Raw genomic sequence first — 14,769 nt, 5'->3', positions numbered from 1 at the left:
TTGTAACTGCTTTAAGAAACCCTGATGTTTATTCGAAGTTTTAGAGCTGGTTTGACTTCCCAACTCCACTCAGTCAACATTATCACTGAAATAAACTCTAAAAGCATGAAAGGCTGATTATTTGAGTTCATACAATCATTATCCAGTGGTTGCAAAATGCTTAAATTGACTAATCAGAATCTAATATTCCTCAATTAGTTACAAATCTGATCTCCAAATCTCCACTTTCAGTCCTCCAATCTGTCCATCTGCAACTCATTTACTCTCCTCTCCTCTTATTCACATCCCAGTTTTGCAATCGCTGTTCAAGAACAAGACAGTGATGAATTTATCACAGCTTCTCTCAGGTTTCATCTCAGAGTGATGTTCCCATGTTTTGCAACAGAACAGTCCGTTATGAGAGCAGATTCACGGACGTACCTGGAGGACAGTTGCAGTCTTGAGTCACGTCTCTCGCCACACGCAACTTCGGCATTTCTTCGGTCAGCCTCTGAAATGTGATAAACAACACGGAGAAAAGGAGTTAGTCATATTTGAGGTAGATTAAAAGGTCAAATGTTACAAATATGAATAAATTCATATTGATTGAGCAGTAATCTGAATACTGAAGAGACAAGTTATGTTGTTTTACAGGTTTGTAATTTATATTGTAATTTTAATATATTACAATATATATATAATACACTACCAGTCAAAAGTTTTTGAACAGTAAGATTTTTTTAATAAGTGTCTTCTGCTCACCAAGCCTGCATTTGATCCAACGTACAGCAAAAACAGTAAAATTTTGAAATATTTTTACTATTTAAAAAACTGTTTTCTATTTGAATATATTTTAAAAAGTAATTTATTCCTGTGATCAAAGCTGAATTTTTAGCATCATTAGAAGTCATACAGAAATCGTATCATACAGAAATCATTCTAAAACACTAAAACAGTTTAGTACAGTTTATCAGGATTCTTTAATAAATAAATAGAACAATCCAAAGATCAGCATTTATCTGAAATAAAAAGCTTTTTTAAGATTATACACTATACCATTTAAAAGCTTGGAGTCAGTATAATTTTATTTTTTTGGGGGGAGATCAATACTTTTATTCAACAATGATGCTTTAAATGTATCAAAAGTTATGATAAAGACATTTATAATGTCACAAAATATTTTTATTTCAGACAAATGCTGTTCTTCTCGACTTTTATTTCATCAAAGAAACCTGAAAAATTGAAAACTCGCTGTTTTCAACATCATAATATTTTTTTGCAGCAAATTAGAATGATTTCTGAAGGATCATGTGACTGGAGGAATGATGCCAAAAAAATCAGATTTGAAATCACAGGAATAAATTACAAATTGTAATTTTTTTTTTAATGTATTTTAAAATACATTCAAATACAATATAGAAAACTATTTGTATAGAAAACTGTTATTTTAAATAGTAAAAATATTTCAGAATTTAACAGTTTTTGCTGTACTTTGGATCAAATAAATGCAAGCTTGGTTATTTTTCGTGGTTTTACTATAGTAAAAGTGTAGTAACCATGGTTTTCTGGCATACTCATTTATTTCATTACCATATAACCACAGTTTTACTACAAATACCATGGTTAAACTACGGTTGATGTAGCAAAACCACAGTTAATTTGGTTAACTGTTAACCATGTTTTATTTGTAGTAAACCCATGATCAATTTTCTTAAGGGTCAACATAATAATGACTGGGAAAGCATATACATTGCATTCACTTAACAAAAATAATATTTTTTACTACAAGAATTTAACAGTGGAAGGAAAATAAATTAGCAAAAATAAATAAATTAAAATAAATTAGCATAATCACGCGCATTTATTTATATAAAAATCACTCTTACCACATAAACGCACCTGTTGCTGCACATGCAGAATTATATTTAAATCTATAATAATCCTTACGATAGATAGATAGATAGATAGATAGATAGATAGATAGATAGATAGATAGATAGATAGATAGATAGATAGATAGATAGATAGATAGATAGATATGATTGTGACTGGAGTAATGATGCTAAAAATTCAGATCACAGGAATAAAATACATTTTAAAATATATTGAAATACAGTATAGAAAATAGTTATTTTAAATAGTAAAAATATTTCAAAGTTTTACTGTTTTTAATATACTTTGGATCAAATAAATGCAGGCTTGGTGAGCAGAAGAGGTGTATATTCTGTAATTCTTCCCTTACGATAGATAGATAGAGCAGGCTGTGCTTTGGTTAATTATAACTTAATGAGAAAATCAGTCTAAATTAAATAACAGAAACACGTGAAACAGTAGAACGAAACAAACATTTGAATGATATCGCAGCTTTCATTCATGAAGAAATAAAACGCTTGCCTCTTGTAAGAGTGTTTCAAAGGATTTCCGCAGTTCTTGAGGAACAGAGACGTCCTTGGGTGATTCTTGACAGATGTCAGTCATCTTTGTCTCCAGCTCGCGGAGCCTGCTCTCCATCTGATGCGTTTTGAAAGTCATGAGAAAACACACCGCTATTGAGCTCAGCGATAACACTAAACACACCACGGTTGGAAAAGACACCAAATAACGCTGATAAAGCGGTTTCGCCGCATTCTGTTTGCTTTCTGTATTTCCGTCCGCAGATTGATCCATGCTGGAAAAACTCTTCAGTTAGTTTCCGATAGTAAGATCACTTTTTAGTATTGATCAGTTCTTGATCGATGAGATGAGGCTGTCAGACTGAGCAGCGCGGAGCAGTACACGGTGCTTTGAACAGCATGAGCGCGTCTCAAATCCTAGTACGCGGACTATCTAGTGAACAGCGTTTTTGGCCATTGCGCGCGTCTGTGACGTACGAGTGTGCTGTCTAGATAGGGCGGTCATTAGACATTGACATTCCTCTGACATTCAGCGTGGTGTGTGAGAGTGAAACGAGCGTGAAACGACTAGCGGAGAGCGTCCAGAAGCAGCTGTGAACAATCTGTGTGAGATTTCTGGTTGTTTTCTCCACACGTAAGATAAGTGTGAGAATTAGCCTATGCAATCTTTCGTGGAGAGACATTTTAAAATTAATTTCTTTAGGAAGGGACGCATCAGTTCAGTTCCAAACTGTCAAGCGTCATCTTTTCGGCAATATATAGGCTACGTAAATTCGACAAATAATGCCAGTATTAATGTATTCGTCTATGCTTCATTCGATGACAATAACGAAAAGTGATTAAAGCAAAGGATTCCCGCTATGTTTACCTCCTTCGAATGCGTAATTGTAACTTTTGTGCTTAGTTAAATGTTTGAAAACCAATGTATTATACTTATTACATGTATTATATACACCAAACGACCCCTAAACCATGTTTTGATTGTCCCCCATCGACAGAACTTTATAATCCCGTATGCCTAGAAGCAGAAATACATTCTGTATGTAAAGATTGAGTTGTAATCTACCGCCCCCTATTGACCACATGAGAACAATACACATCTATGAGACACGATTTTAATTGACTGATTTTATTTAAAAGTCAAGGAAACTCAAGACATTTACAAAGATCACGTCCATATTGATAATGCTAACAAATGTGACTATTATGATACATATGCAATACACTAAAACCTTGCCCATTCAAGTTACACATTATTTTCGTTATTTTCACGTTATGCAGTTAACACAAGTACAATCAATAGAGAACTAAAGAGCAAAACGTCACGAACCCTAAACCAAAAAACAAGCACAATAAATATAAACGAGAAGAGAGCAGTGTGTGATCTATACAGAGGACTGATGCAGTCAACTGAAACAGCCTCTCTTAGAGAGGAGCTATAGCAAAAAGCAAGAGAATCCCTTTTTGGTTTATTTCTTGCTCTTCCTGATCGAGTCTAAAAAAGGGTGTTTGATGGCTTCGTCCAGGGTGATCCGCTTGGTGACGTCATATTCAAGCATCCTCTCTATGAGATCAAACAGCTGTGCATGGTCGGAGCTACTGGAGACCAAGTATTGCTGCAAGAAATTAAAAACCGATTAGCATTTCTGAAGTTGTTTGTTTCTAGAAGTCTTAACAGCTTCATGTAAAAACAAAACCCTCAACTGACCAAAAACCAACATGAGTTGTAAAACAATTTTAAGAATGAAAAACTTACTCTCAGCGGCTTGCACTGCTTTCTAACATAACGTCCAGAGGAGCTGTGAACATCCCAGTCCAGCTTATCATGGTGAACATATCTCTTCTTCCTGCATACAGAAAAAAAAAAAAAAAGAATTTAGATTGTTTTCATACAGTAACATGAGAATGTGAAATCAAAGCTAACATCAGACAAAAGTTCAAATAAAAGTCTAGCAATTTCTCCACAGAAGATCAAACTAAGAAATAATTAAGAAAATGCTTTTAAGAAACTACAAACAAGATTTTGCCTCATTTTTCAATTTATGAATTTTCAGGATTTCTACAACAATTTCACTCAGGAAGAGAAATTTCTGATCATATATGCAGAGTTCAATATATTATAGAGTACAACTAAATCAATTTGAATAATTGTAGAACATGTAGATTTTTTTTCTATTTACATGATTTTTTTCCCAGAGCTACACTACCAGGCAAAAATGAATGTTTCTTCTGCTCACCAAGCCTGCATTTATTTAATCCAAAGTTAAGCAAAAACAGTAAAACTGTGACAATTTTACCAATTAAAACTGTTTTCTATTTCTATAGAATCTAATTTATTCCTGTGATCAAAGCTAAATTTTCAGCATCATTACTCCAGTCTTCAGTATCACATGATCCTTCAAAAATCATTTTAAGAAACATACAACATTCATGAAACATACTATCATCAATATTTAAAACAGTCAAGTAAATTTTTTTCAGGATTCTTTAATGAACAAAGAGTTTGTTTTTTTGGGGGGGAATACATTATGGAAATTAAAATTCAGCAAGGATGTTTTAAACTGATTAAAAGTGATAGACATTTATAATATTACAAATGATTTTTATTTCAGACAAATTATGTTCTTCTGAACTTTCTGTTCATCAAAAAAATATTTTTTCAGCCGTTTTTAACATTATAGTAATATTTTTGAGCAGCAAATCAGAATATTAGAATGATTTCTGAAGGATCACGTGACTGGAATAATGATGCTAAAAATTCAGCTCTGAAATCACAGGAATAAATTACATTTTAAAAAAATATTCAAATACAAAACATTTATTTTAAATAGTAAAAATAGATTCCTTCAAAATACATTCAAAAATGTCGTTTTTGCTGTAATTCACTGTTAGTGTAAATTAGTGTTAAAATACCTCATATTGCCACAAACCCTGCGAAAACGCAGCAATTAAATATTTAATACAAACATTAAAATTACCTTGTTTTCTGCAGCATGTGTGTTGGTATGGGACCCAGCACTCGCTCCATCATGGCCAGATGCTCTTTACTATCATGTGTCTGTAATTTCAAAAACCAAACTACTAAATAAGTGCTGAATCAACAAGCCATTTTGAGTTAAACTAGTTTGAAGATAATGACCTGAAACAGAGTCGATCCCAGATAATACTCGATAAGAATGCAACCCACACTCCAAACGTCACAGGAATGACTCCAGCCCAGATCTGATAGAAACAGACGGATATCTCTGTTATAGCTCATAATATATGCAATCATAGCAAGTGTGTTTATTGTACCTCAGAATGTATAAATAAATACAATGCATCCATAACTGCTTACCCAGAATAACCTCTGGAGCTCGGTAATGCCGTGTGGACACCACAGAAGTGTGATGCTCATGTTCGTATGTTGCATTCCCAAAATCAACTACTTTCACATCGGGATTCTTCAGAGTCCTCTCATCCCTCTTCTACAATTTTAAACATCACAATTAATTAATGCACAATACATGGAGACAGATCACATCTGAATCAATGCTGTTTATGTAATAAACCCTAATGAAATCACAAAGGCACAAAACTTTATACTATAAAATATTATTATTCATAGTACATGAATAATAACTAAAACAGCACTGGTCTGAATAAAGTCAATGTTTCTCCTTACCATTTTTGGATTGTACTTGATGTCATACTCTGAATTAATGAAGAGGATGTTCTCTGGTTTCAGGTCAGTGTGTGTCAGCTTATTCTTGTGAAGAACTAAGACACAAAGAAACGCAACAGATTACATCAATGTTTAGTCCAAAATACACACCGAAAAAACTGCATTTAAACAAGAGCAGTGACTCACATCTGACTGCTCTGATGATCTGGTAGGCCATGTGCCTGATGTGGTTGATAGAGAAGGGCTGAAAGCTATTTTCCTTTAGAAAATCATACGTACTCAAGCCCAGCAGCTCAAAAGCGATGCAGATGTGCCCGTGGTGATCAAACCAGTCATACATCCGCACACAAGCACTGGAGAAAGAAAATATGGATATGAAATACTGCATTGCTAATATGTGGTCTGGACTTCTATACAGCCAAGAGTCTGTACATTTCAAATTAAGTTTGATATATCACACAGCCATGCTTCATGGAGGCATTAATTACTTAAGATTTTTCTTATCTGCTTTCGCAGGCACTTACTATCGTCTGTCACAGTCAAGTGAGTTAATCTGCTCCAGCACCTCAACCTCAGACAGAGCCGCATCACGATAGCGATCAATGTTTTTAATGATCTTCAGCGCAATGCGAGCTCCTCCCCTGCAACAACACCACACAGTAATATCATTAACACACAAGAAAACACAAATGCCTACATTTATAATCAGACACCTAAAGGGATAGTTCACCCCCAAAAAAATTAAATTCGGTCATTAATTACTCAACCTCATGTCAATCCAAACCCGTCCAACCTTTGTTCATCTTTGCAACACGTATTAAGATATTTTATCAAATCTGAGGGTTCTCTGACTAGGGATGCACAATATTATCGGAATCGACCGATAATGGCTATGAATGTAAATATCGGCATTGGCCCGATATGAATAATGATGCCGATATGTCCTGCCGATAAGAGGAATAGCTCACGTGCTCAGGGTGTGCTAGCGATTAGATCATATCAGCAGTGTGGTTCATTCTTTAAGCAAAGTTTTACCTATAGGATTACATTAACTTTTTTCAGATCACTGCATATAATCTGAGAATGCACGTACAAAATGACACATTCGGTGTGATAGAGTAAACCGTAATAGCATGTGCAGTGGCAGCAGCGGCAGCCTACCCTGGGTCCCAATACCATTTGGTAAAGAGGTTTTAATTCTGTAGGGGGTGCTATTGGGCTACTTCTAATAAAATTCAAGTAAAAAACACAATATTTAGACTGTGTTTCTGATTACATTAATAAGTAACTGATGTCATAATATCATGAGTATTACTTTGACTAAGCACTAAAAGCTCTCAGATAACATCAAAAATATCTTAATTTGTGTTCTGAAGATGAACGAAGGTCTTACGAGTTTGGAACGACATGAGGGTGAGTAATTAATGGCAATTTCCTTCCTTTAATCAACCCAAGCATTTTTTTTCAAAATAACCAACATTTAAAGCTAACTTTTTTTTTTCTTGAAGGACTAGTGAAAAATGAAAATTTGCTGAAAATGTATTGACCCTCAGTCCAATAAAGATGTAAATGAGTTTGTTTCTACATCAGAACAAATTTAGAGAAATTTAACATAACATCACTTGCTCACCAATGGACCTCTGTAGTGAATGGGTGTCAGAATGAGAGTCCAAACAGCTGATAAAAAATAAATAAATAAATAAATAAATCTCCACTCCATCAATTAAGACACTTTGATCTGTGCATATTTTTTTCCTGATTCATACAGAACAACTTTCTTACTGGAGAAAGCAAGATTATGGAAAGAGGACTTTGATAGACTGGAGTCGTGTGGATTACCTATGGATTATTGTGAAGCTTTTAAATCAGCTTTTTGGACTCTCGTTCTGATGGCATCCATACACTACAAAGAATCTATTGTTAAGCAACTGCCAAATCTAATCAAATAAAGAAACATATCTACATTTTGGGTGGCCTACAGGTCAATTTTGATCAAATTTTTCATTTTTGGGAGAACTATTCCTTTAAATTGAACAATCCATACACCTTTTTTTTTTTTTTTTTTTTTTTTACATTTTTTGTCCCTGTAATTCTTAATCAAAATAAAACAGCATGTGTATTTAAGATTGTAACAATACCAAAATCTCACAATAATACCTTGATATAAAGTCCACGATACGATATCTATAGTAATATTTTTTTAAAGACAAATTAAAATTTTGTATATCAAGTTAAATTATTCTATCGAATACACTTTTAGAGTTCAAAATTAAGAGCTTTAACCCATGTTCTTAACTAAGAAAATTTAAGTCAGAAAACAGTCAGTGAATTGACTTGTACCTGAACTTTAAAGGGGACTCAACCCTCTAATTAGTTATGGTATACTAAGTGTAAATTACATTCACACTGGTGTTTTAGGAAACCAAACAAATTAGATAATAATAATAATAATAATAATAATAATAATAATAACAACAACAACAATATTCCTATTACAGTAACAGGTATACATTGTAAATCAATTGCACTGTAAAATTAAATTTAATAAGTATATTACTTTTGCTTTACACTACAGTAGTAAAATTACAATATTTCTTTCCTAATTTCTACACTTGTAAGAGGTTTTGAATTTGGACTGCAGTAACTTTATCCATTTAAACACTAGCTGTCAGCAATTCATACTGCACTTTTAAGCATTTATGATGGCAAATTCCAGCTTCACTCAAAACAGGCTTACAAAAACGTGCCTTACTACAAATCTAGTGAAATGACATAATCACCTGCCCAATAATACGTTGAAAGTTTAAATATTTTAAGAATCTACACATTTTGATCAGAACACCTATCGTTTCATAATGTGACCACTATGATGTCGAGACAGTTTTGCTCAATATCGTGACACCATGATATTGATAATACCATTACATTTCCAGTATTTGTAATAATCAGTTTCACTTTAATGTACACCACAATGCAAGAAAAGATGTTGCTTTTTCCATTTTCCATTGCAACCTTTAAATATCAGTTTTGAAAAGTGATATTAATTATTAAAAACACAAATGCAATAAATTGGCAAGAAGACTTACTTTTCATGATCAATGCACTCCACCACTTTGCCAAAGGCTCCCTCTCCAAGTGTGCACACAACCTCATCTAAGGGTTTAAAGAAAGCATGTTAGAAACATGAAATTGCCACAATTGTTCATCAAACCATTTCAAAAGAATTCGCTGCGTTTTGGAACACTCAACTTAGAAAAGCAATGCATAAATAAATAATCGACGAACATAAGACAATACTAGACTGGTGATACACACATCAGGATAAGTCTAAGTTGTTCTGTCACAACTGCATTTATCAGGACCCCAAAATTAGCGTGTAAAATTAGTCTGACCCCAAAACAGAAAATAAACAGTGAAAGAAATGAAAAGATACAGAAGAGAGACAGAAAAGTGTGTATTCTATACATCTTGCTCTCAGCATGTCTCCACTGTGATAGATCAGGTGCCCCTCCTCATCATCCTCAATACTCCTGGATCTTTTCCTGCGATGGCTCCTCTGGGGTTTCGGACCACCGCCATCATCATCATGATCACCACCATCATTAACCCAAGAGAATCGGGGGGGACCAGAACGCGCCATTCATTCAATCACGAGTGGGGGGGAAGTGATTCGGCCCATTCAGATACCCGCAGCAGCCAGGCCCGGCCACAGGGAGCAGCCAACGCAAATTCAGCCCACGAGATACACACAGGGGCCCACCACATCGTGTGTGTTACAGAAGAAAAACAATGGCAACATATTTTCAGTTGAGATACTTTCTCAGACCAGTAAGTAGACAATTATAACAATTCATCATTGAAAAACATTCTAGATTTTTATCCCCCCTTCATGAATGAGCTTTATGCGCTGTGGAGATCAAACTAACGTTCTATATCTTGAGTAAGAACCCTCTTATTATGTCATAATTTTAGCGTAATAATTTCATCCAACATTCTTCCTGTCATTCATTCAGACAATACTGGAAATGAGGAACTCCCACAGTGCATATAACAAGAAAGAAGGCACAGAAAGCACACATTTGCCATGGCAATGGGAGACAGACAGTGGTCATACCGGGTCAGAGTGATGGTGCGAGCGTTGGCGCCGGTGTCTGTGCCGGCTGCTCCGTCTGCTGTTGCCAGAGGATTTGCTGTAATGGTGCCAGTCTCTGTCACGATCCCGGCCTCGATCTCTCTCACGGCATCTGGATCTGTCCCGGTCTCGATCTCTCTCCTTGTCTTTACAGGCACCTCGGCTGTCATCCTCATGGTCTCTGAATACAGCTCGCCTGTCTTTAGATTCCAGTCTTTCATTTGAGTTCCTAGTCTCAAGGTAATGCCTATAAAGAAAATGCAACTTTTTAAAAATAATAATAAAAGATATTTTCAACACATGCAAAATAGCTCTTTATCCAACATAATGCTCATTAAAATGCAACAAAAACCAATGGGTATAATTAAACTAATTTGAATATATATATATATATATATATTTTTTTTTTTTTTTTTTTTTTTTTAATGACCATTTTAGCACATAAAAATACATTAAAAGAAAAAAATAATTCATTTAAAGCTTTAAATTCATTTGTTTTTTTCCTGTGTTAAAATGCATCCCATTTAATTATTCTTTTTTTTTCTGAGCAAACATTAATGTCTATAATACATTTTTACCACGATTGACACACAAACGGCCAATTAAATGTCATCTAGTGCAACGATAGCTCATATTTAATATATATAACTTTTATCAAGATATTTACCACAAAAATCATTAAATGACATTGAAAGACTAATTTAAGGATCACAGTTCAGCCCCCAAAAACGAATTAATTGTATAATATATTAATTGAAATCTTCGTCAAAAACCACTAGGTTTTACCTATTTGTCCTAAGAAGTTTTAATAATTTAAAATAACAACATTTAGTATGACCACTTTTTCTTTTTTATATTTTAATAATCATAGTAGGGCTGGGCGATATGGCTGAAAACTATATCACGATATCAGTGTTTCATATCGGTCGATATCGATAATTATTGATATTTTTATGACCCATTTAAAATAAGGACCAGGAGAAAAATATATTACATTCAAACATTTTTATTTTAAACTTAACCTGCCTCTGATCATAATCCCCTCAGTTATTAAGACAGAAATGTCAACAACCATGGAAAACTCAAATAATTAAAATGTAAACATAAGTCTAAAGTCACAATATACACTTAATTATCTCTTAATCCTCAATTCAAACCCCATTCATTGTCGATGAAGTGAATGGTCAAGCTAATGTATGGCCCAGAAGTACGGCTTGACCACAGGTCAGAGGTTGTTGCAAAGTATTTGGCTGATTATATTTTTTTCTGCACAGATTGCTGGTTGCCAGTAGCCAACATTACTTCTTTCCCGGTACTTTAGCCTATACTTTGTGTAATAACAAAAATATTTATTTAAGTGAAAAAAAAAGTCCAAAAATTTCAACATTTTGAACAATAGGGCCTTACAATCTTTTTTTTTTTTTTCAGAAATTCTTGTTTTAATTTTTCTGATAATCAAATGAAAGCAAAATCACAGATTTATTTTTAAAAATAAAAATAAACGGAGCTTTACTGTTAAAATTAATACATAGAAGAAAAATTATATTCAGTTAAAAAAAGGTTTAATAATAATAGTATTTTTTCAACAATTAAGTGGTGACTCTTTATTTTATTTATCATATATATTGTTTTATGTAAATTATTTAAATGTGAACATATAAACACCTACATTATACTGTACAGTAATACAAGACTAATATTGTTCTGTTACATGTTAAACCGTACTTTTATTTTGACAGGTTGCCGTGAAGTTTCAGTGTGTAATACAGTATGAATGATGCTAGTTTCACTAATGAAACAGTAAAATTGACAAAAAGTGACACTCACAGCAGCTTTGGAGATGTATTTATTGGAGTTTGTCTGTTCATGTGAGATGCAAAGGCCAAAAATTAGCGGGAGCGTCACGTGTGCAGTATGCGTGTAGTGAAAATAAAACGCGTCTACTCCATTCATACACACAGAGGCAAACGGAACATGCAGGATTCTTATTGAAACGGTCTTTTTGCATTTCAGTTTTCACAGACACTAGTCCATATCGCGATCTGAATTAATTAACAGACCAACTTTTGATTTATTGGTCCAAAAATTGACGAATTCCGCCCTATAGTAAAGTCCGTTTTTATGAATGGAGTCCGCGATCCCGTCTGTGAGGAGACATTGTAAACGCGCGATCATGTAGAGACAGAAATCAAATGCCGTCGTGTAAATAAGATAAATAACATAAGGCTATTTAATTTGTTTAATACAACAACATGGACCCGTTCTGTAGGAAAGATAACCTTAACTTCTATTGTGATCTGGCGCTATGAACTGAACGTTAAAGGGGGGCTGGGCGGGCCGACGAAGAATACAAAATATCGAACACATTTTTTATTGATATCGATCTCTTGTCTATCGCGATATATATCGTTATCGTTTTATCGCCCAGCCCTAATCAAACGGGTACTTTACAAAATATGACCCTGGACCACAAAACCAGTCTAAAGATCATGTTTCATGAAGACATTGTAAAGTTCCTACAGTAAATATATCAAAATATAATTTTTGATTAACAATATACATTGCTAAGAACTTCATTTGGACAACTTTACAGGTGATTTCCTCAATATTTAGATTTTTTTGCACCCTTAGATTCCAGATATTCAAGTTCAATTCAAGGCAAATATTGTCATATGCTAACAAAACATACATCAATTGAAAGCTTGTTTATTCAGCTTTCTGGTATTTTGGCCAGGGTTAAAATAAAAGGGAAAAAATTATAGCACATAAAATACTAAATAAAATTGCTAAAAATAAGAAGCATCCTTTCTGGAGTGTAAACTTTTGATAGAATGCATCCATATTGTTGAGGCCCTGGTTTGTTGACAATCCATGCAAATTCCAAATGTTCTGTGTAATGGCAAATAAAATGATCTGGATCAAAGTAATTAACCTATTTGTAAAACCAAGGCACTAACAGATGACTTGAATCATGTCGAAATGTAAGACACTGAGGTCACCTCATCAAATGTTTACTAGGAAGCTTCCAAGAAAGCAGCAAACTTGTCAAACAAGTATTATACAACACACTGCCAGAAGATGTCCAAATAAGGCTTAGTGGGCCCTGGCCAAAGATCAGACATCCCCTAAATTAGTAACTTACTGGGTAACATTAGTATAAGATGTCCTCATATAATTTGTTGATTTAAAAGGACTTAAAAGGAATGATTCTCACCCGTCGCTGTTCTTGTGGTTTTGATGGTGTTTCTTTCTGTATTTGTTTTCTCTCTCGCTGCTGTGCGAGTCTCGTCGATGTCTCTTTCTCTCCATTCTCTCCTCCAGACTCACTTCTCTCAGCCAGGGAGATCGAATCCTCGTTTGTCTCATCTGGTAAAACAAATATAATACAAATAAATAACCTTTCTATTAAACACAAACACTATATCCACGGGAACGGTGTAATATATAGGCCAGGATCCACAAAAACAGTGGCCTCTTTGTTCTAAACGCCTCGTGTCAGCGAAGTATTTGCCCGATGCACATTATTTTCTTTAGCACGTTTAAAAATGGTTAGAAAAAAAATATAAACTGAAACCAGTTTAAACAATAAAATGCATTTTTAAGATGTAACGTTATTGAACGCTTGAGTTAAAAAAAAAAAACACGCAGTCAGTAGCGACGTCGTTAATGTTTTTGTGGTATTAACTATAAATCTGTTCTAAAGAAAATGACTGCATTGTATGGATGAAATAATCAGCGAAACATTAAAATATTAACTTACCTGGCTTAAGAAATTCCTATAATAATAATAGCAGTATAATAGACGAATTTATTTCCTCCGTCTGTTTTGTCGTTGGTGTGGTTCAAAATGGTGTCCGTCGAGCTAGAAGGTTCTAGAACTAGTGCGTTACGTCAGCGGTACTAGAGCGCGCCTGCACACAGGGGCGCGCAAGAAACTAGTGCTGGGTTGTACAGTAACTGTATCCTTATATTATATTATATTTTATGAATTAAAACAAATTATAAGGTCTTATGTTAGCTAAAAATATTGAACAATATTTTAACTAGTACTTTATGCGAATCAATAAAATAATTATTTATAGGCTATATTAATATATTAACATTATATTCATATTTCAAGTATGATACTATGTTTTTTGAGTATAGTTTAAACAATACTGTTGTATTTTTGAACTATAATAAGCAAAAAGGTTTGTAATTTGACGAGTTATCCATTTATCATTTGTTCACTGCATATTTTAGTAATTTGCACCTTATACACCCTAAACGTTGCAAACATTTTTATTTTTACATATTACATATATTTTAAATAAATATATAAACATATACATGCATATATATAGCGTACACTACCAGTCAAAAGTTTTTAAACAGTAATATTTTTCTATGTTTTTAAAGAAGTCTCTTCTGTTTACCAAGCCTGCATTTATTTGATTCAAAGCACGGCAAAAAATAGTAACATTTTGAAATATTTTTACTATTTAAAATAATTGTTTTCCATTTGAATATATTTTAAAATGTAATTTATTCCTGTCATTTCAAAGCTGAATTTTTAACATCATTACTCCAGTCACATGATCTTTCAGAAATCATTCTAATAT

The 14,769-nt window shown here is 33.7% G+C and overlaps 2 protein-coding genes across 2 annotated transcripts in view; both read right to left on the bottom strand.

The window, feature by feature from the left end:
* Window positions 1-2,720, bottom strand: part of LOC141288170 (collagen alpha-1(XXV) chain) — a 185,553-nt gene extending 182,833 nt beyond the window's left edge. The window contains exons 1-2 of the mRNA XM_073820269.1: window positions 2,374-2,720; window positions 421-490 (exon numbers count right to left, since the gene is read on the bottom strand). Coding sequence (XP_073676370.1) covers window positions 421-490; window positions 2,374-2,646 — 343 coding nt within the window. The 5' untranslated portion in view covers window positions 2,647-2,720. The remainder of the gene's footprint in view (window positions 1-420; window positions 491-2,373) is intronic.
* A 760-nt stretch (window positions 2,721-3,480) lies between these two features.
* On the bottom strand, window positions 3,481-14,065 carry LOC141288588 (dual specificity protein kinase CLK4-like). The gene is made up of 13 exons (XM_073820749.1): window positions 13,929-14,065; window positions 13,383-13,534; window positions 10,151-10,415; window positions 9,502-9,592; window positions 9,123-9,189; window positions 6,561-6,677; window positions 6,223-6,389; window positions 6,037-6,131; window positions 5,710-5,839; window positions 5,512-5,594; window positions 5,351-5,430; window positions 4,129-4,219; window positions 3,481-3,988 (listed from the first exon to the last, which is right to left on the bottom strand). Exons 2-13 carry the CDS (start codon window positions 13,532-13,534, stop codon window positions 3,842-3,844), a joined length of 1,485 nt encoding a protein of 494 aa, XP_073676850.1. The 5' UTR covers window positions 13,929-14,065; the 3' UTR covers window positions 3,481-3,841.
* Between the last annotated feature and the right edge of the window lie 704 nt (window positions 14,066-14,769).

This window comes from Garra rufa, chromosome 16, assembly GCF_049309525.1.
Source record: "Garra rufa chromosome 16, GarRuf1.0, whole genome shotgun sequence".
Classification (NCBI taxonomy): Eukaryota; Metazoa; Chordata; class Actinopteri; order Cypriniformes; family Cyprinidae; genus Garra; species Garra rufa.
The sequence above is the reverse complement of the archived record's forward strand: the minus strand, read 5'-3'. Positions and strand labels throughout refer to the sequence as shown.

What these genes read in the sequence shown, in the direction of transcription:
- LOC141288588 (XM_073820749.1), bottom strand. Translation starts at nt 13,534, where the DNA reads ATGAGACAAACGAGGATTCGATCTCCCTGGCTGAGAGAAGTGAGTCTG. An exon ending in AACCACAAGAACAGCGACGG is followed by an intron (nt 10,416 to 13,382) that starts GTGAGAATCATT and finishes TTTTCTTTATAG; the next exon opens with GCATTACCTTGAGACTAGGA. An exon ending in AGCAGTGCAAGCCGCTGAGA is followed by an intron (nt 3,989 to 4,128) that starts GTAAGTTTTTCA and finishes AATTTCTTGCAG; the next exon opens with CAATACTTGGTCTCCAGTAG.